Raw genomic sequence first — 27091 nt, 5'->3', positions numbered from 1 at the left:
TATTCAAAACAGTCACTATTATGGCTATACGTCTATTTTTTGGCCAAGTTACAACATAAGGACTCTTTCGGATTTTGATTTTTGACAAGTCTCCAAAAACCTAAAAAAAAACACCTAAAAATCAGTTTTTCCATCAAAACGCTGAGAAGTAATGCTCAAGAGATGGAATTGTCATACATCGCTGAATTCGTCGTTAAATTGCCAATCAAATGGCATTCACAGATAAAATTGTTTCAGCCCTTTCAAATTTTCGAAAAAAATGATGGGGTACCCCCTTATCAAAATGCAAAAAATTAATTTCTTCACAAAATCGATTTGTTAAAAATCTGTTTTTTGCATCAAAGCAAAAATTATGTTTTCTAAATCGATGTGGATGGGTAGTATAGGTCGCCAGCTATTCAAAACAGTCACTCTATGGCTATACGTCTATTTTTTGGCCAAGTTACAACATAAGGACTCTTTCGGATTTTAATTTTTGACAAGTCTCCAAAAACCTAAAAAAAACACCTAAAAATCAGTTTTCTCATCAAAACGCTGAGAAGTAATGCTCAAAAGATGGAATGTCATACATCGCTGAATTCGTCGTTAAATTGCCAATCTAATGGCATTCACAGATAAAATTTTTTCAGCCTTTAAAATTTTCGAAAAAACTTATGGGGTACCCCCTTATCAAAATGCAAACAATTACTTTCTTCAAAAAATCGATTGTTAAAAATCTGTTTTGCATCAAAGCAAAAATTATGTTTCTAAATCGATTGTGGATGGGTAGTATAGGTCGCCAGCTATTCAAAACAGTCACTCTTATGGCTATACGTCTATTTTTTGGCCACGTTACAACATAAGGACTCTTTCGGATTTTGATTTTTTGACAAGTCTCCAAAACCTAAAAAAAACACCTAAAAATCAGTTTTTCCATCAAAACGCTGAGAAGTACTGCTCAAGAGATGGAATGTCATACATCGCTGAATTCGTCGTTAAATTGCCATCAAATGGCATTCACAGATAAAATTGTTTCAGCCTTTCAAATTTTCGAAAAAAAATGATGGGGTACCCCCTTATCAAAAATGCAAAAATTAATTTCTTCAAAAATCGATTGTTAAAATCTGTTTTTGCATCAAAGCAAAAATTATGTTTCTAAATCGAATGTGGATGGGTAGTATAGGTCGCCAGCTATTCAAAACAGTCACTCTTATGGTTATACGTCTATTTTTGGCCAAGTTACAACATAAGGACTCTTTCGGATTTTGATTTTTGACAAGTCTCCAAAACCCTAAAAAAAATACACCCAAAAATCAGTTTTTCTATCAAAACGCTGAGAAGTAATGCTCAAGAGATGGAATGTCATACATCGCTGAATTCGTCGTTAAATTGCCAATCAAATGGCATTCACAGATAAAATTGTTTCAGCCTTTCAAATTTTCGAAAAAATGATGGGGTACCCCCTTATCAAAAATGCAAAAAATTAATTTCTTCAAAAAATCGATTTTTAAAAATCTGTTTTGCATCAAAGCAAAAATTATGTTTCTAAATCGATGGTGGATGGGTAGTATAGGTCGCCAGCTATTCAAAACAGTCACTCTTATGGCTATACGTCTATTTTTGGCCAAGTACAACATAAGGACTCTTTCGGATTTTGATTTTTGACGTCTCCAAAAACCTAACTCTAAATCGAATTGTGGATGGGTAGTATAGGTCGCCAGCTATTCAAAACAGTCACTCTTATGGCTATACGTCTATTTTTGGCCAAGTTACAACATAAGGACTCTTTCGGATTTTGATTTTTGACAAGTCTCCAAAAACCTAAAAAAAAACACCTAAAAATCAGTTTTTCTATCAAAACGCTGAGAAGTAATGCTCAAGAGATGGAATGTCATACATCGCTGAATTCGTCGTTAAATTGCCAATCAAATGGCATTCACAGATAAAATTGTTTCAGCCTTTCAAATTTTCGAAAAAAATGATGGGGTACCCCCTTATCAAAAATGCAAAAAATTAATTTCTTCAAAAAATCGATTGTTAAAAATCTGTTTTTGCATCAAAGCAAAAATTATGTTTCTAAATCGATTGTGGATGGGTAGTATAGGTCGCCAGCTATTCAAAACAGTCACTCTTATGGCTATACGTCTATTTTTTGGCCAAGTTACAACATAAGGACTCTTTCGGATTTTGATTTTTGACAAGTCTCCAAAAACCTAAAAAAAAACACCTAAAAATCAGTTTTTCCATCAAAACGCTGAGAAGTAATGCTCAAAAGATGGAATGTCATACATCGCTGAATTCGTCGTTAAATTGCCAATCGAATGGCATTCACAGATAAAATTTTTTCAGCCTTTCAAATTTTCGAAAAAAATGATGGGGTACCCCCTTATCAAAAATGCAAAAAATTAATTTCTTCAAAAAATCGATTGTTAAAAATCTGTTTTTGCATCAAAGCAAAAATTATGTTTCTAAATCGATTGTGGATGGGTAGTATAGGTCGCCAGCTATTCAAAACAGTCACTCTTATGGCTATACGTCTATTTTTTGGCCAAGTTACAACATAAGGACTCTTTCGGATTTTGATTTTTGACAAGTCTCCAAAAACCTAAAAAAAAACACCTAAAAATCAGTTTTTCCATCAAAACGCTGAGAAGTAATGCTCAAAAGATGGAATGTCATACATCGCTGAATTCGTCGTTAAATTGCCAATCGAATGGCATTCACAGATAAAATTTTTTCAGCCTTTCAAATTTTCGAAAAAAATGATGGGGTACCCCCTTATCAAAAATGCAAAAAATTAATTTCTTCAAAAAATCGATTGTTAAAAATCTGTTTTTGCATCAAAGCAAAAATTATGTTTCTAAATCGAATGTGGATGGGTAGTATAGGTCGCCAGCTATTCAAAACAGTCACTCTTATGGTTATACGTCTATTTTTGGCCAAGTTACAACATAAGGACTCTTTCGGATTTTGATTTTTGACAAGTCTCCAAAAACCCTAAAAAAAAACACCCTAAAAATCAGTTTTTCTATCAAAACGCTGAGAAGTAATGCTCAAGAGATGGAATGTCATACATCGCTGAATTCGTCGTTAAATTGCCAATCAAATGGCATTCACAGATAAAATTGTTTCAGCCTTTCAAATTTTCGAAAAAAATGATGGGGTACCCCCTTATCAAAAATGCAAAAAATTAATTTCTTCAAAAAATCGATTGTTAAAAATCTGTTTTTGCATCAAAGCAAAAATTATGTTTCTAAATCGAATGTGGATGGGTAGTATAGGTCGCCAGCTATTCAAAACAGTCACTCTTATGGCTATACGTCTATTTTTTGGCCAAGTTACAACATAAGGACTCTTTCGGATTTTGATTTTTGACAAGTCTCCAAAAACCTAAAAAAAAACACCTAAAAATCAGTTTTTCCATCAAAACGCTGAGAAGTAATGCTCAAGAGATGGAATGTCATACATCGCTGAATTCGTCGTTAAATTGCCAATCAAATGGCATTCACAGATAAAATTTTTTCAGCCTTTCAAATTTTCGAAAAAAATGATGGGGTACCCCCTTATCAAAAATGCAAAAAATTAATTTCTTCAAAAAATCGATTGTTAAAAATCTGTTTTTGCATCAAAGCAAAAATTATGTTTCTAAATCGATTGTGGATGGGTAGTATAGGTCGCCAGCTATTCAAAACAGTCACTCTTATGGCTATACGTCTATTTTTGGCCAAGTTACAACATAAGGACTCTTTCGGATTTTGATTTTTGACAAGTCTCCAAAAACCTAAAAAAAAACACCTAAAAATCAGTTTTTCTATCAAAACGCTGAGAAGTAATGCTCAAGAGATGGAATGTCATACATCGCTGAATTCGTCGTTAAATTGCCAATCAAATGGCATTCACAGATAAAATTGTTTCAGCCTTTCAAATTTTCGAAAAAAATGATGGGGTACCCCCTTATCAAAAATGCAAAAAATTAATTTCTTCAAAAAATCGATTGTTAAAAATCTGTTTTTGCATCAAAGCAAAAATTATGTTTCTAAATCGAATTGTGGATGGGTAGTATAGGTCGCCAGCTATTCAAAACAGTCACTCTTATGGCTATACGTCTATTTTTTGGCCAAGTTACAACATAAGGACTCTTTCGGATTTTGATTTTTGACAAGTCTCCAAAAACCTAAAAAAAAACACCTAAAAATCAGTTTTTCCTATCAAAACGCTGAGAAGTAATGCTCAAAGATGGAATGTCATACATCGCTGAATTCGTCGTTAAATTGCCAATCGAATGGCATTCACAGATAAAATTTTTTCAGCCTTTCAAATTTTCGAAAAAAATGATGGGGTACCCCCTTATCAAAAATGCAAAAAATTAATTTCTTCAAAAAATCGATTGTTAAAAATCTGTTTTTGCATCAAAGCAAAAATTATGTTTCTAAATCGAATGTGGATGGGTAGTATAGGTCGCCAGCTATTCAAAACAGTCACTCTTATGGCTATACGTCTATTTTTTGGCCAAGTTACAACATAAGGACTCTTTCGGATTTTGATTTTTGACAAGTCTCCAAAAACCTAAAAAAAACACCTAAAAATCAGTTTTTCCATCAAAACGCTGAGAAGTAATGCTCAAGAGATGGAATGTCATACATCGCTGAATTCGTCGTTAAATTGCCAATCAAATGGCATTCACAGATAAAATTGTTTCAGCCTTTCAAATTTTCGAAAAAAATGATGGGGTACCCCCTTATCAAAAATGCAAAAAATTAATTTCTTCAAAAAATCGATTGTTAAAAATCTGTTTTTGCATCAAAGCAAAAATTATGTTTCTAAATCGAATTGTGGATGGGTAGTATAGGTCGCCAGCTATTCAAAACAGTCACTCTTATGGCTATACGTCTATTTTTGGCCAAGTTACAACATAAGGACTCTTTCGGATTTTGATTTTTGACAAGTCTCCAAAAACCTAAAAAAAAACACCTAAAAATCAGTTTTTCCTATCAAAACGCTGAGAAGTAATGCTCAAGAGATGGAATGTCATACATCGCTGAATTCGTCGTTAAATTGCCAATCAAATGGCATTCACAGATAAAATTGTTTCAGCCTTTCAAATTTTCGAAAAAAATGATGGGGTACCCCCTTATCAAAAATGCAAAAAATTAATTTCTTCAAAAAATCGATTGTTAAAAATCTGTTTTTGCATCAAAGCAAAAATTATGTTTCTAAATCGATTGTGGATGGGTAGTATAGGTCGCCAGCTATTCAAAACAGTCACTCTTATGGCTATACGTCTATTTTTTGGCCAAGTTACAACATAAGGACTCTTTCGGATTTTGATTTTTGACAAGTCTCCAAAAACCTAAAAAAAACACCTAAAAATCAGTTTTTCTATCAAAACGCTGAGAAGTAATGCTCAAAAGATGGAATGTCATTCAACAAAAATGCAAAAAAATTAATTTCTTCAAAAATTCGATTGTTAAAAATCTGTTTTTGTATCAAAGCTAAATTTATGTTTCTAAGCCGATTGTGGATGGGTAGTATAGGTTGCCAGCTATTCAAAACAGTCACTCTTATGGTTATACGTCTATTTTTGGCCAAGTTACAAAGCTTTAAGAAATTCGTTTTCTAAGTCTATTCTCTAAATGCGGGAAAAACACACAAAAAATGCCTTTTTGTGTAAAAATCGTTGTAAATGTTGTTTAAAACTTAAAAAGGGCACACCTCGTTGTGGCATCCAAAGTTTAAAAACAAACTTGTTTTAAAAAACTCAAAATGCGAAAATAAGTAAAATAATGTGTTTTGAAAATTAAGAGAATATTGCTAGTAACTGCATGAAATTGTCAGTATTTACCTATGCGCCCTACTTTTATCTGGTTGAATAAAAAGTCCTTAAAAAATTGTATTTTGTTTTGTTTTAAAAATCTTTAAACAATAATTTTAATGTTTTTAAAAAACCGTTTTTTTTTTCAATCTTTCTAGCAATTGATTAAACAAAAATGGCACTTTAAACTAAATTATCTTTGCGATTAATTGCTACTTTTATTCCCATAGGTAATAATAATATTTACCCTCACCGCTTTTAAGTTGCTGGGTATCGAACAATTTAATAATGACCATGCCCACATATTTGCAAAAAAAAAACCAGTTTGCCCACTGACTTGGCGGACTGCGAAAAAAATGTAAACAAGTAAAAAAAAAGGAAAACAACGAACAAACATGTTCGAAAAATGCCAAAACAACTTTTGCAATGGGTGAAAGATATTTACAGCCAATTTCATGCTTTCCCCGCTCCTCGATTAAAACGTCTTATTTATGCGTGGGTGAGCCAAAAAATTGAGGAAGTCAAAGGAATATCTGAGATAACAGGAGCTCAAAAAAAGACTTAATATTTATATAAAATTAAATTATACTATGTTATTCTAGCTAACTTTATCAAAACAGTTGGCATTTGATGACATTAGCTTTCTTGTTTGTAAACAGATCAGAGATCATAGACAAATCATCACTACCAAGTTTCGACATTTCTGTCTTCGATTCCCTCCAGTGGAGTTGATAAAAAGGTTATTGATCGATTCGCCCCGAGATTCTTGACAACTTCTCCACTTGTCCCTCTCTTTTTTCCCATTTTTGTGTCTTTCAGCGAGCAGCTGCGGATGAGCCAGATTCCTCCGCCTCTACTGGAAAAACGTGTTTGGCGTTTTTCCTCGAGCATCGAGTTCCAATCGTTACTCCTTTGGCGCCTCTACTCTCTCCCGATCTTATAAAAATCGATCGAATAGCCAGAAAGAGAGATTGGATTTTTAATAGAATTAAGTACTATTATTTATTTATTTGTTTGGCAGCCAAAAAAATATGCGTGCGATAATTTCTATCGGTAACGTTGTTTACCGCCAACAAAAAAATTCCTCAACTGGGTTGAAATATTCTAGCTAAAAGAAAAGAAAAAACATGTTCTGTATAAATTAATTTAGTATTACGATTATTAAATTCCAAATGCAAACTAACTAAGACATTTTAATAGAATTTCATATTTTTGGCTTTTAAAATATAAATAAATAAATAAATACCTTATAATCCCATTTAGTTGTAAAAGAAAAGAATTGATTTTTGAATTTAACTTCTAGCATTGGAACCAAAGTGCCCTTTCTTTTTTTGAGTGAGTATTTTCCTCTCTCGACTTTACTTAAGCATTTCCTTAAAACGTCAACAGGTTTTGGTCAACTTGGCCAATTGCAAATGGAACCGATCCGCACCTCCGCCACTTTTTGCCCGTATTTCTGCCTATCTGAAAATTTTTTCCTGCCTTGCAGGTTTTCCACAGTGCAATGGAAAACTGAGGGGCTAACTAAACGCACCCGATTCTGCTCCCATTCTATATTCGCATTCCCGTGTCCCAATTTTCTGCATTCCAACTGGCATTTTCCACTGCAATTGCTCTGTTGATTGGACAAAATCGCATCGAACTCTCTTTGGTTCTGCTCCATTTCAAGCTGAATTTTCCCATTTCCACTGGGGATCGCTTCGGCGGAATGGGGACAAGCGGACAATGGAAAATTGCCGAGGAGAAAGGAGCCATTAAAGATGCTGCAACGGGAGTGACAGGAAGCGAAAGAGCGGCGAATGGATGTGCCAATTACATTGCAACATTTGTGATAAGACATCTTTAGAAAGAAATTCTTAAAATCAAACAAATACACTCCTTTAAAAATGCGATTTATATCATGTTAAATATTAAGTTTTGCATAACAACATCATAAAATTTGAGCGAAGGGATATAACAACATCATAACATTTAAACGAGGTGATCAATATGTTTAGAACAATGTTTTTAATAAAAGCGACAATATTATTTACAAAATTCCTTTGTAATCAGCAGATATTTTAGGCAGCTTATAAGAAAATCTTTGTTAGAAAATGTGTATAGGTACCCCACATTCCGTGGAATTGAAAATAAACAAAAACCAATTTATGGCCGAGAGTGCATATAAATTGGGGGGATCGGGAGGTATAATATTGTTCGCATTCGAGACCCCGGCAAGTTGCAACTGTAAAACCAGTTAAGGATCCCCTGCGATCGTTTGACATTTTGTCGCCTGGCGCACGATCGCAAAAGGGGGGGTGGGTGGTAATACAACTACAAAGAGAGGGGGTTACGACTTTGGGGGCGGTGGGGCCGAAAGACCTCGTCTACGCGACTGCGTCTTCGCGTTTTCTTCGCTCGCTCGAGCGCAATCCGAAAATCGGGCCGCCAGTCTTCGGTTCGAGCTCAGCCAACGAAGTCGCAGCGCGGAAAAGTATCGCAGTTAAAGAAAGACAGACATACAGAGTACAGCCCCTCTCTGTCGCACCCAAAACAAGCTGGGCTTTTGGCCAAACTGTGCGTGAAATCGGTAAACCAAAACCAGCCGAAAACAAACTGAAATCGAAATCAAAAGTCGAAAACGAAAACCCAGTCTAAAAAAAATACAAATTAAAATCTTTAGTTAAGAAAAAAATCCTTAAGTTCGCGTCGCGTGTTTTTGGTACCAAATACAATATTTTTTTCATATTTTTTTATGGTTTATATAACAAAGTTTCGAACTGATTTAATATATTTTTTTAGCCAACACGAATTTGAATTTAAAATTGGACACATACAAAAAGGTGAGCTAAATCAATATTTGTGGCCTAAACTAGGGGTCCAAAGACTCGTTTTTGAGCAGGCTGCAAACGGGTCTCTCGCTTGAGGCTTGGCTCAATGTCAAATGCTGAATGCTGGGCTTTCGAATGGACCACCCCCCACCAGCCCACTGGAATTTGCTAATTAGCATGCAGAGCTGATCTTGGCTTTAATCGCAGATCTTTGAGATCTTTTTGCAGAGAGCCGAGCTCGTGCCGAATCGCTTGAAAGCCATCAATCTCCATTTAAACCAGCAGAGACAATAAAACGACAGATATAATTATGCGAAAACAACGCAGTCTGAACATTCTTCAACAAATCTTTCGGCGGTTCTTAACTGAATGAAGTCTTTGGGAATGCGTAAAAAAAGAAGCCGGTTGAATGGCTTGGAATGCAGGTTATGATATCTCGAAGACGTGACAAGGTCAGCGGCCAGTCTCGAAGTCTCAAAATCTCAAAGTCTCAAAGGGGGGGGGGGGGGGGGGAAAAAACGGGATCCTGTTCTGGAATATGTATACCTATCTCACCCCGATATTCCTTTGTTCCCCCAAAATCCCGGTATGCTCATCAGAAATTCCGGGCAGGCACATACGACCACCACAAAAGCTGAGGTCATTGCTCAAATCATTTGAGATTCAGATACATTCGCAGTCGGATACATTTTGTGCCTGGGTCTCAAGAACGACCGACTTAGGAATGAGTTCGGGCCGGGGTTTTCGGGATTTCAGCCAGAGGAAAGATGATATGGGGGCAGGTTGTGCGATTTAGACATCAAAGACCTCTTCACGCCACAGTCTTATGTCTTTTGTCTCTGGCTTTTGACTTGATTTGACTTCACTTTATTTCACTATACTTAACTCTACTCTCGGGTTGACGTGACTCGGGAAGCGGGCTAATTGAAAGCCAGGGAATATACCCTCAACGTTCTGGCACTGATGGCTATAGTAATCCAAAATAAATAAAGTACTCTATGGGTACTGATCCATTGTCTTTAAATTTGTTTGTGTAATATAACACCTATTTAGTTTTCTTAAATACATTTTTATACTTTTTTATATTTGGGAAGGCATAATGTAAATAAATATGGTTTGTACAATAGAGGTCGGTAATTGATTTAACCATCTATGAATGGCCTTTATAAAATCATTTCACAAATTTTCTTATTAAAGTTTTTCATTTCTATTAAGAGAATTTTTCCTTCTGAAAACTGGAAAACAGCTTCCCTAGAGCAACTAAAATTCGATCTTGGGATCTCTACCCTCCACTTCAATTTGTCTATGTTTTCTTCTCTTTACTTTGTGGTTCTTTTTTATGGATGTATGTTCAAGTGAATGGCATTAGAAATGGCATGAGGGAAGTTCGAGGGGCCTGGGGCAAGTAGATCTACGGCGAGATAGAAAGATGCTCGAGTATCTTGTATCTCTATTTGGTATTTGTTTTCCACTTGCTGGAACATCTGGGTGTGGTCCCCCATGGAAAGTATCTGCATTTGGACGGGCGCATCTCTCGGATTGATGGCATCCTGGTCCATCCAGATGCATCCAAAGTGAAAGCTAGTTCGGCCTGCCTGCCCTGTCGCCCTGTTCGGAGATCCTTGGCTGAAATAAAAAAAAAAAAACCCCAGGCATTCATCGACAACTATCGAACCTCGAATCCGGCAAAAGACAAAAGTGAAATTGCAAGAAAATCATACAGAAAAAAAAAACTTGCACATAACGACAAACAACTAACAACAAACGACTTTGGACAACCGAGGACGGACAAACTGTTGGCCATAATAATTGGCGGAATAACAGCCAATACAACCGATACAACAACAACAACAACAACAACAACAGCAAGTAGGACGCTTGAGTGGCTGCCAAATGCCCGGAATCGATCCAAACCGAACTGATCCGATCCGATCCGATCCAATCCCCACTCCACTGCAATCCACACCACTCTAATCCAATCACATTAAAATGTTTACTATCCAAAACCGAAAATGAAGCCAAAAAATTACCAGCTATAAAAATACTCTAGCCACTGGGAATATTTGGCACAAAAACCTGTAATTCCGAGGCACTTTAAAGTTTACAGCCCATATTAAAACATAGTTTTATTCAGTTGAAATGTTTAGTACGGGTAAATCACGAAATAAATTGAATAAACTAAAACTTGAAAAGAAAAGGCAGGCTTTTGAACACCATTCGAGTTTATATTATCTCTTAGATTTTTACCATTTATTGGCAATAATTGTATTTTTATACAAAACAGGTAATTTTAATTCATTATAATCATTTAAAAAAAAAATGCTTACAATAGAAAATAAACTCAAACAATGCAAACATGATTTTAAATATTAGTATCTGCATTCTTAAGAATTTTTCAAACTTACATGGATTTCCATTTATACCATATATCGAGGGTATTAACTGTTTCGGTTTTGGATCCTTTGCAGCTCCATTCGTTAATCGAATCGAAATGGAAACCAAATTGGCCTCCGTGGGGCTGGCAAAGCCAAATGAGAAATAAAAACCGCACAGACGTAAAAACAAATAATTAAGCATGTACGAAAAGAGAAATATGATTAAAATTCCCGGGGCATACGCAGATCACCCCGTCGAAGCCCCCATTATATGGTGGCTATCCCAAGAAAGAAAAGCGCGTATTTCAAATATTTTCGCAATTAAATTGAAAGTGTTTTCGATTTTTCCGCAGCTGACGTGCCAGAGGGGTTAATGAGAAAAAGGGGTTTGCTGATATTCTCTGGCGGCAGGTGTTAATCGACAGAATGTGGCATTAAAATCATTATTGCCATTGTTCAGTTTTAATTGTCGTCAAGCCAGGTATTTGTTTATCAACGTTTAATAGATTTGCCTTTGAATAATGGCAGATAAAAGTAAATTTCTGTGTTTGGAATATAAGTTTAAGTAGCTTTGCTTTTGATGGGTGGGCTTTAGTTGTAGAATAAATTACAAAATTTAGCTAAAACATAGTAATTCAGGAACAATAAAATAAAGACTAATCGAGAATTTAAAATTTGCCAACATTTGCTAATAGTATTAATAGTCAAAAAATCGAAAGCAAAATAGCAATAAATTTAACTAAAAAAAAAGCTATTTGTTTACATTGCAATTTTATCCATAAACAGAAATGTATTAACTTTTTAACCCTTTTTCTCCGATACCGTAACTACTTTTTCTATTGTTCCATTCGATTGCATTCCTTGTTTTTATCTATTAGTCTGCAATTTTTCTTGTGGCTGGTTTTATTTTTTTATCGGTTTTTTTTTACGTTCTGTTTCTGTTCCATTTGATGCGTGACATTCGTGACTTTTGCGACATTACCCAGAGTATATATAGGTATGTATATAGCCCCTTTGGTCCCAATTGCACCGAATCCCACCTGTTCCAGTGTCCATTGCCAACTGGGGAAAAAAAAGCTAAAAATGCATAGGAGGCAATCCAAATGGTTGCAAACTGAAAAAAGAAGAAATAATAAAACAAAAAACTGAAAACTGAAACAATCAAATCCGAAGAAGCCGAAGAAGCAGTTGCTTTTGTAGCAGTAGAAATAGCTTTGAAAGTGGCACAAAGTAATTTTAATGCTGAATGGAGCGTAAAGTTGTTCAACTGCAATTGCAATGGATTTTTTTTTGTTTTTTTTTTCCGCTTTTTTTGGCCAACAAAAGAAGCAGAAATCCAAAATTAAAACCAAGTGCAATTATTTTGACACACACACACGATTGCTGCACTTGCTTTTGTTTCGCTGATTGTTTCGCTTACAAAATGCCCGAAAATCAAAGGCTTTTCAGAACGGAATAACTTTGCATATCTGTAAAGCCGAACCAATGACCATCTTCAAATTGATCGTAAAGTGTTTAAGCTTATTGATATGCTCTGGCCTTTATTTGCATGAGAAAGCGAACGAATATCGGAAGACAAAAACGCCGATGATGGTGAGGTAATAGGCAGGGTAAAAAAGCCGGAGAAATGCCTAAATTAAGCTCTTCTTCGCTGGATGACAAACTCAAGTCCCCGGTTGGTCAACTTAAATACGGAATGCGTAACGAATCGGTACCAATTTCTTTACACATACAAAAAAAAAGGTCAAAATATCAAAAATATATTTACTTTTCTCATACAAAACCTTTCATTGTTAGCAAAACAACAAATTCAATGTTAATAGTTATCCATTTAATATTTTCCTATAAATATATGATAATATACTATCAAATTGATGTTCAACAAAGTACATTTAGGCCAAAGTAATTTGAAAATTGTAAAATTTGATCATCAAATGCACTCCTTTTTTTACCGTGTAGTCGGGGGTATTTTTTTAGGCATCGTGGGACCCAAGTGGGAAATTACCTCATCCACTGCATCAGCCGCCCCTTGATTATGAGCTGTATTAATCTCCAGCCCAAGATGATGATTAAATGCAGGTGACTCGCATTGTTTTCAGTTTATTGCGAGTTATTTGTAGTAGCGTTCCCCATTAGATCTGCGTTATTTAAACGCAAAATTTTATTTACAACGATAAGGCCAGAAAGTACGAGCTATTCAAAGTCGTAAATATAAATACTAAGTTATGAATTTATTTATTTACCAAATGTAAGCTTAAAGTTAAAGACTAAAGCTGGGGAATCTTATTGCTCATAATTTTTAAAATTTTTTATTATTTATCTTTGCTTAATTAAGGTTAAATTTAATAAATATTTTAAGGTTAGCCTACTTAACAATGATAAGTTTAGAGTTTGATTGTATTTCGCTGAATTGGTAAACGCCAGCTTAATCTACAACATAAATAGTTAGTAAAGTTTGATTACAAGTTTAGATTTTTATTTATAAAAACAAATTAAATTATTTAATTTTGCTTGGCTTATTCTATATTAAGCAAACCTATAACGATTGTATTTTTTATCATGATGTGAATGAGGTGCATTCATTTGGAAACAGAAGCCAAACAATTTTAAATCGATATTTAAGAGGATTACTGATTACAGTTGTTCATAACGATCAGTGACCCAAGCGAAACTGGTTTTCATTTAAGAAGGGAGAGACACTCATTGTGACCCAATTATGTTTGGAATTTGTTCGAATCAAAACATCTACAGGTTTTCAATCAGTTTACTATCAATTTTAATTGCCACTTGCAACTAATTTCCGGAAAGGCTTAAGAAAGGACAAAAACTAATTCGTGATTATAAATATTTTTTAGTGGCAGAATTTTCACTTTTGTGTTTTGTATTGGAAAGTCACTTAGCTTGTCTCATTTTGCTTAAAAGTTAAGTTCTACAAATCAAACATTCAACAAAACCTTTCGAAAGTATACATATTTAATACTTAAACAAAAATATTATTTTTTATTTGGCGATTTAAAAAAAAAAGACATAAAGCTTTTCCCCGTTTAATAAGAAGTATTAACCATTTTAAATAGTTGATTGCCAATTGTGTTGAAACCATTTTCAGATGTCACTTTAAATTGAATTGTTTTGCACACCACCTACCTTATGTATACTACATGTATTAGAGAGTCATGGCAGCACTTTCCTTTTCAAATCGAAATGCCGGCTAATTTTAGCGACAAACGCAACCGACAAATTTCTCGAGTCATTGAATTGCAATATGTCAAGGTAGGGGGCAACAAAATAACAAAATAGGAGACCCACAGCAAACCTAGTTGTTTTGTTTTGTTTTTTTTTTTGTTTTTGTTTTTGTTTATTGCCTCCTCCTCGCCAATTTGGTCTGCAAAAATAACAACTACGGCGAAAACAAGAAGCCAACAATGACAACAAATAACAGCAATAAACAGTCAGCGATTTTTCAACGCCAAGTGCAATGAACTTTTCTTTGGCCCAAACAAGCGTTAACCACAAAATCTTCGCCACTTTTGTTATCTTCATTTCCCACTTTTCCGCGGAGTCTGCGGCATTGTCTTCCAATTGGGAACTCCCCCTTTTCCACCCACCAATCACCACCCACCCGAGTAGTTTTCAAGTTCAGATGTAAAACAGTGGCGTTAGCGTAGTAACGATGTCGCCATTCGCAATTCACCATCTGAGATTAGATCATCGCCTGCGAGTTAAGTGAGCTCAGCGCGGGGGTTTCGATGATGGAATGATGGAATGATGGCACTCCACTCCGTGTTTTTGGGATCGGATGACAGCATTATTGCGATCCGCAAATATGTGCCCATGTCAAGTGGGAGTGGGCTGTGTGGGGGAGGAGATTCCATCGCAGATCGCAGCTTGACAATCCCCAAGAATATTCTCTTTTATTGGAATGCTAAATTTAGCAGCTGAAAAAAAATACATTTAACTGAAGAGTATTTTCTGCTTTTATCTATAAATATGTTTTTTTTAATCATTTGATTTATTAGATAGAAAACTCTGTTATTATTATCATTATCATTACCATTTAATACTTGAGATATGATATATTGATAGGTAATTTTATAAAAATTAAAAGCTTTACAAATTTCCAAACATTTATTACAATATTTTATTGTTTCACAAATTGTTGTAAAATTTAGAAATAGCTCTTTTCATTGTTGAACTATTATAAGTTGTTCTTGTTGCAATGCCCAATTTATTTCGTCCTTCTGCCACTTTGAAAATGCCATGTCATTCAATGGCCAAGACAGTCACGTCCATATTGGCCAACTTAATTCCTTTGCGGACAAAGGAGCAAGTGTGGCGCATGCCAAGGCATATATAAACATATATTATAAACAAAACAAAGATACAATAACACCAAGAGCCAAAGCACGAATTATTGAAATTCATGCCACCTACACACACGAGAGAGAGAGACGCGCCAAAAACAAACCAATAAAAAGCGGGCAAAACGAAAAAAGATTTTGCATATTTTCACCTTTTAAATGGTGGTAAGGTGTGTGTTATTGCCGTTGCTGTTGCTTTTGCTTTTGTTTTTGCTTTTGGCCATCTCGCGGTATTTAGGCCAAAACTGAGGCACTGGCTCTGGCCAAATTAGCACTTGAGGCTCGGGCTGGAATGAAATGTTAAATGTGTTAAGGCGAAGTAGAAATCTCGATCGCACCTGAACATGAAATGCAAACGATAGGCAACAACAACAACGACGGCAAAAGGCCAAAACAAAAACGAAACGAATTCCAATTGGAACACACAATCCAGAGAGGGGTGGCATATATGTACTCGCATACAGTAGAACCTCCATTACATAGGCCAGCATCGAGCAAATTCGAATATTTAACTTAGCTTTTCGCTTAGCAAAAGAAACATTAAATTAAAATAACCCTGACGAATAAATATTAAAGTTCAAGTTTCAACATTGGGTTTTTAGAAATAATTATAAAAGTTCGTTTTATAAATAAAAAATTGTAATAAATAGTAAATAGTAAAGTTTAAATTATGGAAGTTCGACTGTAAACACTCTTTTTTCAATACTTTTTACCGCCGTCGAGGTGCAAATTAATTGGGGCTACTCGAATCGCTTCGTTTTGGTTTCGTTTTGGCTGCGTTTTTTCGCTTTTTTTTTTTTTTTTTGCCTGGCGTTTTTCGCTTATTTCTTCCAACGATTCTCCAATTATGGCAATTAGCCAACAATTTCGCTTTGCATGTGCATTAAAACAGACGAAGAGGAAAAAGGCCAAGCCCAAAAAATCAGTTTCGATTTCAACCATATCGAATATCCCATCTGAATCAACATTTATCGCTTCGATGCATTTGAACTTTTTCAACTAATTTTCGCCACTTTAAAGGGAAGGCGAAGGGGAGTGGTTTTTGGACCCCCAAGTGGGTCTATAAATCTATGGGTATGCATGAAAATAGAAATGGAGGTTGAGCCAAGGTTGACTTTGCATATGTTGCAATGCGCAATAAAATATTACTTTGTAAGACACTGAAACAAGCTACGAGTTCGTTGACCAACATTGCCTTGCCAATCAGAAAAAGTTTTTCCTTTTTGGTTGATTTCATAGTTTTTATACCCTCAATATAGTTTTCAATTGAATTTGGTAAAACAACGCACCAGATTGTATTGCATGCAATTTTGAAAATCTAAAGATAGATATTCCAAATATAGTATAATATAATGAAAGTTTTATTTAATATATATTATTTAATTCTCCAAAAATGTGTTTGTTTTTTAGTGAAGAACAGAATCGAACTTTAAAATCTTAACTCACGTTAACCAACACTTTGTTTAGCCTTATATAAGACCATCCAACACTGCCTAGGGAATCCATCGATTGGCCGAGAAAATGACTCAATTTATCCACATAGTTAAGTGTGCCCCTCCGTGAATCAGATGGGATCATTAATCAAGCGACCCCAACTTTTAACAAACTGCATTCATAATCACAGCCACGCTGCGTATACGTAATGTGGCTATATAGATATTTGGCATTACGGGCACAGTGCCTGCTATATGGATATCGATCTCATGCCATTGGGATGCCTGTCTGGCCGCCGACTGGCTGACATATTTGGGTTGAATGTTAACAGAAAAAATGACAGAGGAAAACAGAAAAACAGAAAACAAAAGCCAGGCAAACAAATAAGAAAACCAAACTGGCAGCTCGAAGCTTATGAACGCCTGACCACAGCAAAATCGGCAAATGTCGCAATTAACATATTTCTTATGTGTGCAAGTACAAAATGCACATATTTTGGTGTTCAAGGGGGCCAAAAACGCCCATAAAATAGGGAAATCGGAGGAGAACTATAGAGTTCTATGGGTAATTTGGTACTGGCAATTAAGACCTAAATTCTGTGGCTTTTTTTTTTTTTGGGTCAGAAAACCCCCTTTAGTGCGCCGAACATACGCCCCTGGGTATTCGTATTCACCTGACATTGTCTCGAAACTCAACCTGTAGTTAGGCATGTGAGTAAGGCACGAATCGTGGCCCAAAACAAGAAACAAAAGCGTTTGTTCAAGTGATTAGCCCAACCCTGAACAGATTTCGGACCAGCCCCTCGTAACTCGAAAAATGTATGAGAAAGATTTGCGGCATTTAGGAGTAATCAGTCTGCAAAAGGTGAGGAGAGCATGTATTACATAGAAATGTGACTATGGGAAAAATTAATGCCGTTTATCTGGAAAATTGGAGATTTTTGTGGGGTCTAAGCCGGACTTGAAGACAGCGATAGTGAGGTATTTTTAAATTTAAGTTTAACCAAGGCTTATCTCCTGAAAAGTCATAAATCTAAATATATGCACTCTATGATTTATGGTTTTAGCTATCTTCCGCCTTAGTGCGCCGCCATCCTTGCTCAAAACAAAGATTTGTTTTATGTGACATTTCAATTAGCGCAGTGTCGCGACCTGACATCAGCATAAAAACAGTTGAGCTATTGTTGAATCACAGCATTGAAAGATATGTACATACTGTATATACATGCAAATGTTTGTACATGGAGGTGTGCACATTAGACATAGTGGGGGATTGGAGTGGCCAGCTCACCTGTCAATCGTTAGTCGTCAATAGTCAATCGCCTCAATTTAATCACGGCCAGAGTCACCGGCACACTCCACGCATTCCCAGCCGTTCGATGCCATCAATTCCGGAGTAAATGCGACGGAGTTGGGCGGACTCACTTCATCACTGACACATTCAACCGGCGGCTAATCACACACTTGGCTCGCTTCGCTGCCTGATGATTGGCTCGATTGAATGATTGGCCCATTGATTGACGCCAAAGTCAAAAGCGCGCGACTCGCGTTCCATTTGGGTCAGTCTCAAGCCTCAAGTCTCAAGTCTCAAGCCTCGAGCTCCAAGATCCAAAACCCATTAGAACTGTCCGGCAGTTGACATAACCACTTGCGCAACTCAGAGCCACCAAGGCGACTCCACAAGTGGCTGGCATTCTGCTGATGCAACCACTGCAGTGCACTGGCCAGGGAACTTGGCTAATGAACGCGCTTATTAAGGCAGCCATTGCGAGCTCCGATAAATACATTGGTTTCTTAGGCTGGCTTAACACAATATGCAACTTAAAGCTAACTGGGTGAAATCAGTGTGAATACATTAGTTTTTTAGGCTGGCTACACATAATATCTGACTTCAACATAACAACACCCAAAAATAAACTGAGAATTTAGTTTTCAATTACAGACAGTACTAAAGTATGAGTTTTTATTCAATACTAAGTAATATAACCCCTATGCTTATTAGTTTCATTTCTATACCGAAGAAGTTGTGAACTGTAGTTTAAGGCTTTTTTTCTTACTACATAAGTTTTATTACATAAGTTTTTTTTGATACTTTAATTAATCTAATACTAATCTTACTGAGAACCCTTTCATACCCAATAGTCTAAAATTCATGTAACAATATCATAGTTTGGTTTCTATGACAATATTTTTTTGGGTGTAGGCAAAGATTTGTTTAAAGTCTTTACTATTGGAGTTAATGAAATTGTAGTTCTTTCGTATGTTCTTTTAATAAAATTATAAGTATTTGTTATATTTATATGGTAAAAAATATAATAGTACCATAAGGTAATGGTATACTTAGTGGTAGATATATGGTAAGGTTATAAATAAAAGGCAAACTTTTATTTTCAAATACTAAATCGTTGTATCGTAGACACACATTTAAAATAGTTTTTAATTATATCGTTTAAAAAGATAATCCTAGAAGAAGGAGACTTTTTGGAGTTAAAACTTGGATAATTAATGTTAATTGTTAGTTTTATTTTACCAAGTACCCACAAAAAAGACTAGTCCTAAGAACATTTAACCGAATGAAAAGCAGGCCTAAGCAAATGGCTAACGCTAACCTTAAAATTTCACCCCGAGTTTTCTCCAATTTCCACTTATACTTATGCTTTTTGGTTGCATTTGCCATAATGCATTTGCTTGTTCCGCTGTTTGTTTGTCTAATTACGCAACCGACGGCGGATGCAGTGCCGCTGCATTTGTGGTTTGACCAAATGCGATGCCCCCCAATTCCGTTTACCCCGCACTCCCCCGCATTCGCCACGGATTCCGAGCCCAAAACCGCAGTGCTGCAAATATGGCAAACCCATTTCCGCGTGTCAACAAACTTCTTCAGTTTCTCCAGTTTCTTCAGCTCAGTGAAATTCAAAAGAGCAGAAAGAGCAGAAAGAGCAGGGTGGCGCAATAAGGGGGAACCACCGGAACCTGGAAAGTGTCCGCTCGAGTAACTGCACCCACAGTGGGTGCACCGAAAAAAAAATATATGTATGACATGTGCACGTGCACGATTTTCAATTGTCAGTGCAACCTTTTTCTTACCAATAATAGTCGTTAATATCAAGCAAGCGGAACTTGAGAATGTTTTAATCATTTTTATTGACCAATCATTTATGGCTCTCTTAAAGTCTTACAATAATATTATCACTTCTCTAAGTAAGCTCATACTATGACTTTCGAATCATGTATTTTTCTTTTATCTTTTAGACATTTCTCTAGTTATCATGTTAAGATTAGTTTTTTGATTGTCCAATATATCTTATTCGATTATCTAAAATATTATTTAATATTTTTCTTCATAAGCTTTTTACCATATATAACTTTTTCAATTAAAATCACTATTAGAAGTGAGCTTATTAGCTCATAAATTACATGGTATGATATCTAATTATACTCGATCGTGCTTATTAATGATGCTGTGCTTTTATATTCTACTATGAATATTTAAAAAGGTGAAATAGAAGAAATGGTTATCATTCAAGAGTTATTCACCATATAACTTTTCCAATTAAAATCACAACTCAATGTGAGATAATATTATATAATATTATAGTTGCAATCAATTGTAAGAGCTATTCTTTAGATAAACGACATAAGATCAAGGGGAGCATAAGGGTTTTAAGTATCTTTTTATATAGTTATAATAAATGATATTCTCTTAGCTTTTTTATTGATATGAATATCAATATATGAGCAATATCTTGGGTATGAAAAGAAATCGACTGCATTGATTATGGGGCATATATCGCATTTTTCGCTGTGTGACTGAGTGAAGAAGACATGGCACAGATCACGGCTTCCAAACTGCAGTTGGTTGGGCTCCAACTTTTACTTTGGTTCATCCTCCGCCTCCAAGTGGCCCATCCCCGATTCCAACCAAGCCCCTCCTCCTCCTCATTTTCCTCCTCCTCCTGCTGGATAGTGAAAAGCCGAGAAGCACGTAGACATAATTTATTGCCAAATGCATGGAAGACTCGCAGTGGACACGCCTCGCTGGCCACGTTCGTGTGTCGTGTCCATGGATCCACAGATACTCAGATATACAGATATACAGATATAACGAAATATAGAGATACTCCGATACCCATACTTGGATGGCCATCTAGCTGCCGTTCCCCCTCTTGGAACTTTTTCGATTTCTTCGAGGGACCGCGCGTAAATTGTTTGAAACTCGTCGAAAAATGTGCAATTATTAAAGCGTATTAAATAGAAAGAAAGAAAAGAAAAGAAAATAAAATAGTGCAAGGCAAGCGTAAAGTTGTTACTCGATGCGTCGGCAGCCTAACGAGTCTTAATTAAAGTGAAAATGCCAAGAGATCGACATGGATACGGCTGTAGATACTATGTGTATATCCACTCCATCCATTGCGAAGTGCAGTGTCTGGTTACCCAACTCTGGAGGGTGATGAAACCCCTTGTCTGGGAGAGAGCGTCCGTGTCCGTGTCCATGTCCATTGGTGGCCAGGCATAGCAGACACATTTCCCATCAATGGGGTTAGCATATCAGTGACAAGCCTACGAGACATACCACTTAACTCCCAAGTGATTATATCATGCGCTTATGTTCATATGAAAAGACTGTCCGCTTAAGAGAGCGTCCTTTTGCATCATTATTAAAATATAAAATATATTTACCTAATCCCTTATTTTGTTCTTTTCACAAGTTCAAGTCCCCTATTAAGTAGTGGAATAAAACATTAAAGACTTGTTTCTTTAAAACTAAACGGTTACTTACATCCGACTTGAAAAACCAAGTTGCTAACTATGGACAAAAGCATAATAACTAAAATTGCAGTTAAGAAAACATTATTCTAAAATACTGTCCGCAAAGTCAGATGTGCTAATTATAATTAAATTTATTTTCACTTGACAATATTTTCCTATTTCATCAGCAGAACAAACAAAAATACAGTTTGTGCAAAAGTGTCAATTGATTTTTGGGTGGCAACCAATTTAGAGATGAACTAAAAAATTTATTCAAATTGTAAATAAAGTTGGACTAGTTTTAGTAAAAAAAAAAATACAAATAAACTTGGCAGCTTGTCCCTTGTGACATAAGAAGCCGCTGTAGGCTGATAAAAGGGTTATAAAAGGACCAGGTTCAAATCCCACTGCTGTCTCATGAAGTTTTTTTTATTCGTTTAATTGCCACAGTTGATAAGGTGGCAACAAATTAACATATTAAATATATATGAAATAAAAACAAAAGTGTTAGTTTGTCTTTTGTGACATAAAAAGCTTTTGTTGGCCGATAAAAGGTTAAAAAAAAGGGGCCACGTTCGAATCCCACTGCCGCCCCATGAAGCTTTTTTTTGTTGCTGCTACATTGTAATTAACAATAATGTCATTTGCCACTCTTTTTCCATTCCAGCGATGTCATAATGGAGCCAATGACCATGCTGGTGTTGGCCTTCCAGCTGCTGGCGCTCTTCTCGATCGCCGGTGCGCTGCTCATCTACCTGATCTGCAAGGTGCGCGAGGACAGCGCCTCGGCCTCGGCGGACTCGCAGCCCAGCCGGGTGGTGCTGGTCACCAGCGCGGACACCGCCTTGGGCCTCCAGCTGTGCACCCATCTGGCGAACAAGGGATGCCGCGTGTTCGCCGGCATGAAGGAGGCCCACGATTCGCTGCCCGCCAAGCTGCTCTGCGGCTGGATGAAGATCCGGGAGTACAGTGAGGAGCCGATTGCGGGCACCATCATTCCGATGCGGCTGGATGTCACGCGGGAGGATGTGCTGCGCGAGGCCACCGTCTCCATGGGCGCCCATTTGAACGCCGATGAGCGCGGCATTGCGGCCGTAATCAACACCAGTGGCAGTGTGTTCCGAGGCAAGGTGGAGTCACAGGATGTGCAGCAGTGGGAGCACATGCTCAAGACCAACATCCTGGGCACGCTGCGTGTGGCCAAGGCTTTCGTGGGCTTCCTGCGTCCCACGCGCGGCCGTCTTCTATACTTGGGCGGCGGCGGTGGCGGCGGTGAGGCCACTCGCACCGGTGGCGATGGACTGGTGGCCTTCAATGCCTCGCGCGTGGCCGTGGACAAGTGCGCCGAGGAGCTGCGCAAGGAGCTGCAGCCCTATGGCGTCAGCGTGGTGGCCCTGGACACCTGCGGCATGACGGCGGAGTCATTGTACAAGGCGCCGGTGGCACAGAGTGAGTTGAATCATCAGGCTGTAAGTCTGTATCTCATCTTGCCATATCTTATTCCCTACAGCCGTCTCCTCCACCGCTGGAGCTCCCACGCAGTATACGGCGGATGTGCTCAGTCCGGGCGCCCTCCAGGTGATCGAGCGGGCGCTGTGGGACTTTGCTCCGCAGCAGCGCTATCCGCTGCTGAGCCACAACAAGTACCAATTCACGTTGCCATGTCGCTCCTCGCTGCGTCTCCAAAGGCCGGTAGCTTCATCCGCCGGCGAGTCCGCCACCCAGTCGGTTTGAGATCCGTCTCCTTTCGATTCCGCTTCCTGTATATATGCTCCCGATCCCGATCCTGATCCTGATCCATATCCAGATCCCAATCCCATTTCTCGGCCCTATACAGCTGCTGTTTCCTGTTCTCTGTTTTAACCTATCTGCAAATTATTTTTGTTTGATGATATTTCTTCCTTTAGGAAGGCCTTTATAATATTTACTTTATACTCGTTTTTGTACACACTGCTAAAAGGTGTAAATTGAGGGACATCATATGTAATGTTACGATACATGAAAAAATAAATCTTTGTGCTAATCTATTGACTTGTCTGCCTAACATTCGATGGGTTTTTTGGGCAGGGCATTCAATTCCTATTCGTACTTGGATATGAAGTCGTAGCGCAGCACGGAGGCCGGGAAAACTTCGCCAGCTTTGGCCAAATGGCGATCAGAGGTGCGTGCTGGCAGGTGGACCAGCACATCCGCACCCACAATGCTCTGCAAACGACTGCTGATCTGGAATTTGGTTCGGTCATTGGATGCGGCACGTTTTTGAGGGGACAATCGCTTACCTGATCTCCATTGACACTGGCGTACAGCTCTCCTGATTTCGAAATCACTGAAGCGCGAACAAACTCCGGACGGCCATCTAAACTAATGTCGTTGAGCAACTGCAAGGAAATTTAATGATTAAAAACATGCAATTAACAAAGATATTTTAATAAATAAAACAATTTTACAAAGCTACTTGTTAGGTACATAATATTTTCGGATTCTTTTCAAAAGTAAATAGTTAACAAACCTTTCAAATTACAAATAATAACTTACGCGTTATAAATTACTTACAAAGCCTCTAGCTAATAACCTCCACCAAAATACCTTACCAGCTTTAAAGGTACCTAATAGGTACATAATATTTGTTTGGGTTCTTTTAAAAATCTATCCTTTTCACATCTGGCTTTCAAATTATAAATAATGACTACCGCGTTAGCTGTAAAGTAAAGGCTTACAATACATCTAGCAAATAATCTGAAGGAAATACCATAATACCTTGCTAGCTCCAAAGGTACTTATTAGGTACATAATTATTTTGGCTTCCTTTAAAAAGTAAATAGTTAAGCTTACAAATTATAGATTAACTACCGCGTGATAACTAACTTACAAAGCCTCTAGTAAATAATCATAATTACTTGCTTAAAAGATAATTGCTGCCAATTTGCTGAGTGTATACAAACATCGGCATTTAGCCAAGCGCCCTGTAATTTAGGTGACTGGCAAACTATTGCTTATCGCCAAGAAAACAAACAGATAAGGCGGACCACTTGAAAGCAAGTGTCGGCCACAGAAAGCGAGCAGCGTCAGAAGCGACGACCTACAGCAATCCGTGTTCTGGAATCCTACGATTGATTGCTACGAGATAGCCATCATCAATCACCATAGTCTGTCGCCACTCACGATTTCGCAATGTGGTTAAATAGTTTCGGTAATGAGGAATGGGGAATGTGGAATGGGGAACCCACCTTCACATTGACCACGGCCAGGGTGCACTGGGGGCGATCCCAGCCAGCTGCCCAGCGGATGGCGGGTAGGGCGAACAGGTGGAAGGTGACGAAGGCGGACACGGGATTCCCGGGCAGGCCGAAGAAGTACTTATTATGGCGGCTGGCAAAGGTCAGGGGTTTGCTGGTGGGATATATATTAATATTAATGTTAGTATATCACTTCTGGGATGTAATTCCATCGAAGGCAGCTTACCCTGGCTTCATGTTCACCCTGCCGCAGTGGAGCTCGAACTGAAGCTCCTCCAGCACGGGCTTCACGAAATCCTTGTCGCCCATCGAGACGCCACCGCTGCAAATGACAAAGTCCACCACCTCGAAAAGATCGGACAGCGATTCCTTGGTCTGCTCAAAGCTGGAAAGCACAACAAATATAGCAATCAGCATGAGGCGAGCTAAAATCGCTCACCTATCGCTTAGCACACTCGTGTGCATGCAGTCGAATCCAAAGTAGAGCAGCAGTTCCACCAACATGGTCGTATTCGAGTCGTAGATCTTGCCCAGCACAGGCTGATCCCGCGGGGAGAGCAGCTCACTGCCGGTGGACACTATGGCCACCCTGGGCTTGGGTACGGTCATCCTGCTGCCCACGGAGGCCAGCAGGGATTTGACCACCACAGGCGAGGGATCTGGGCCGGGAAATATGCGATCCTTGATGCTCAGATCGTGACCCACAGGCCTGTGAGGGAACAAAGACGCTTTAATTGTTTTTTCCTCCGGGGCGATACTCTTGAAATACCTACCGCACATCTAGACCAGCTTGTGGCTCCACCATTATGTCCACCAGGCTCTCCTTGCCGTGCTTGTCGCGCTGCAGCAGCTTCGTGTCCTCCACCTGCACTACACAATCCGCTTCCAGCGGTAGCGGTGCTCCTGTGTTTATTTTAAAGCACTCATCCTCCGCCAGGGGCGAGGAATTGGGCTGAAAGGTAGGACAAGATGGGAGTTAAACGGAAGAAGCACTAGCATCTGATTTGCGTTGGATTTTTAGGGTAATACATAGATGCAAAAGGATATTAAGAGTATAATAACCTTCGCTCCGTTTTTAACTACATATCGCTATAACTATCTCATATCTAAACTGGACTCACTGCATCTCCGGCGGCTATGCAGCCCAAAACACGCTTGCTACCCGAGAATCCGGTGGACTTCATGGCGTATCCGTCCTTGATGGAAGCCCTAAAGGGAGGAATGTTCACCGGCGAGTTAAGCTCCCACAAGAGGTCCAGATTGGTCCTTCTGACCGTGTCGAAGATCAGGGAGAGCACCTCCTGCACGGGCAGCATGGGAAATGGTGAATTGCGATCGGAATCGGTGCCGGCGCCCGTTTTGTGGGGGCATATGTGGCGATTGGGGGCGGATTCTTGGACCTCCGCATGGGTTTTCCGCACCAGGGACACCTCGTCCCCGATGAGATGAAGGGCATGGGGCAGGAGATCTCTGACGGTCTCAAAACACTCGGTTACGGCCTTTACGCTGCCCGGAAAGTTGAGGATCAGTGTGTTCCCCGCAATGCCGCAGAATCCGCGGGAAAGCGCGGCAAATCGGGTCTTCTTCAGCGATTCCAGGGTAATGACCAGCGACAGCTGCGGACACTCCTTGTCCAGCAGCGGTTTCGTGGCCTCAGGTGTCACATCCCGTGGCGCAAAGCCTGTGCCGCCGGTGGTCAGGATCACTCGCAGATCCTCATCGTCGATCCACCTGCGCAGCTGCCCCTGGATCAGGTCCTTGTCGTCCGGAACAATGTTCTCTTTCACCCGGGCATTGGCAAAGGATTCGTGGACAAGGTCTCTCAGTTTGGGACCACTTTTGTCCTGCGCCTTGTCCTTGGAACAGGTGTCACTAACTAAGGGAAACACAAGAAACGTTTAATTTTCAGATTCTGGGGCACTTGGGCACACTTACTGGTCAGAACTCCAAAGGTAATCGACTCCATTACGTCATCTGCAGCGGTTTCAACTTCAGCTTTAAGTGACGATCTTCAATTAAATTGTTAAATGCAATACATAAATTAGCACGCAAACTTTCCGCCGCTGATCGAATTATCGATAACTTAGTATGGAAATCTGGTGTGTGTACACTGATTTTGCCGGCTAAAGCTTTAACCCTTAAACGGGCATGTCAATAAATGTATAATTTATAAATTTAAATATTTTTAAGCTTTTTCCAGGTGACGTTCTCTATTTGAATAGTAAAATACATTACATAATTTAGAACGTGAACTTTCCGCCGTTGATGAAGTTATCGATAAGTTACGAATTTGGTGTGTGAACACTGAATTTGCCGGCTGAAACTTTAACCCAACAATG

The 27091-nt window shown here is 38.3% G+C and overlaps 2 protein-coding genes across 3 annotated transcripts; one reads left to right on the top strand and one right to left on the bottom strand.

The window, feature by feature from the left end:
• The first annotated feature begins 8198 nt into the window (after window positions 1–8198).
• Window positions 8199–23543, top strand: LOC128265548 (uncharacterized oxidoreductase SAR2567). Of its 2 annotated transcripts, none has more exons than XM_053001619.1 (4): window positions 8199–8347; window positions 8573–8613; window positions 22184–22965; window positions 23027–23543. In XM_053001619.1, the coding sequence occupies exons 3-4, from the start codon at window positions 22194–22196 to the stop codon at window positions 23248–23250; spliced, it is 996 nt and encodes a 331-aa protein (XP_052857579.1). In that variant the 5' UTR covers window positions 8199–8347; window positions 8573–8613; window positions 22184–22193; the 3' UTR covers window positions 23251–23543. The 2 variants fall into 2 exon arrangements, with proteins under 2 accessions (XP_052857579.1, XP_052857581.1); XM_053001621.1 differs by having other exon boundaries at window positions 8212–8360.
• A 52-nt stretch (window positions 23544–23595) lies between these two features.
• LOC128265547 (molybdenum cofactor synthesis protein cinnamon) lies at window positions 23596–26829 on the bottom strand. The gene is made up of 8 exons (XM_053001618.1): window positions 26688–26829; window positions 25874–26628; window positions 25526–25704; window positions 25192–25461; window positions 24979–25137; window positions 24744–24906; window positions 23796–23894; window positions 23596–23739 (listed from the first exon to the last, which is right to left on the bottom strand). The coding sequence occupies exons 1-8, from the start codon at window positions 26716–26718 to the stop codon at window positions 23596–23598; spliced, it is 1800 nt and encodes a 599-aa protein (XP_052857578.1). The 5' UTR covers window positions 26719–26829.
• Between the last annotated feature and the right edge of the window lie 262 nt (window positions 26830–27091).

The sequence above is a fragment of the Drosophila gunungcola genome, unplaced genomic scaffold (genome assembly GCF_025200985.1).
Source record: "Drosophila gunungcola strain Sukarami unplaced genomic scaffold, Dgunungcola_SK_2 000134F, whole genome shotgun sequence".
Taxonomy (NCBI): Eukaryota; Metazoa; Arthropoda; class Insecta; order Diptera; family Drosophilidae; genus Drosophila; species Drosophila gunungcola.
Note: the sequence above shows the minus strand (reverse complement) of the source record. Positions and strands in the feature narration are given on the sequence as shown.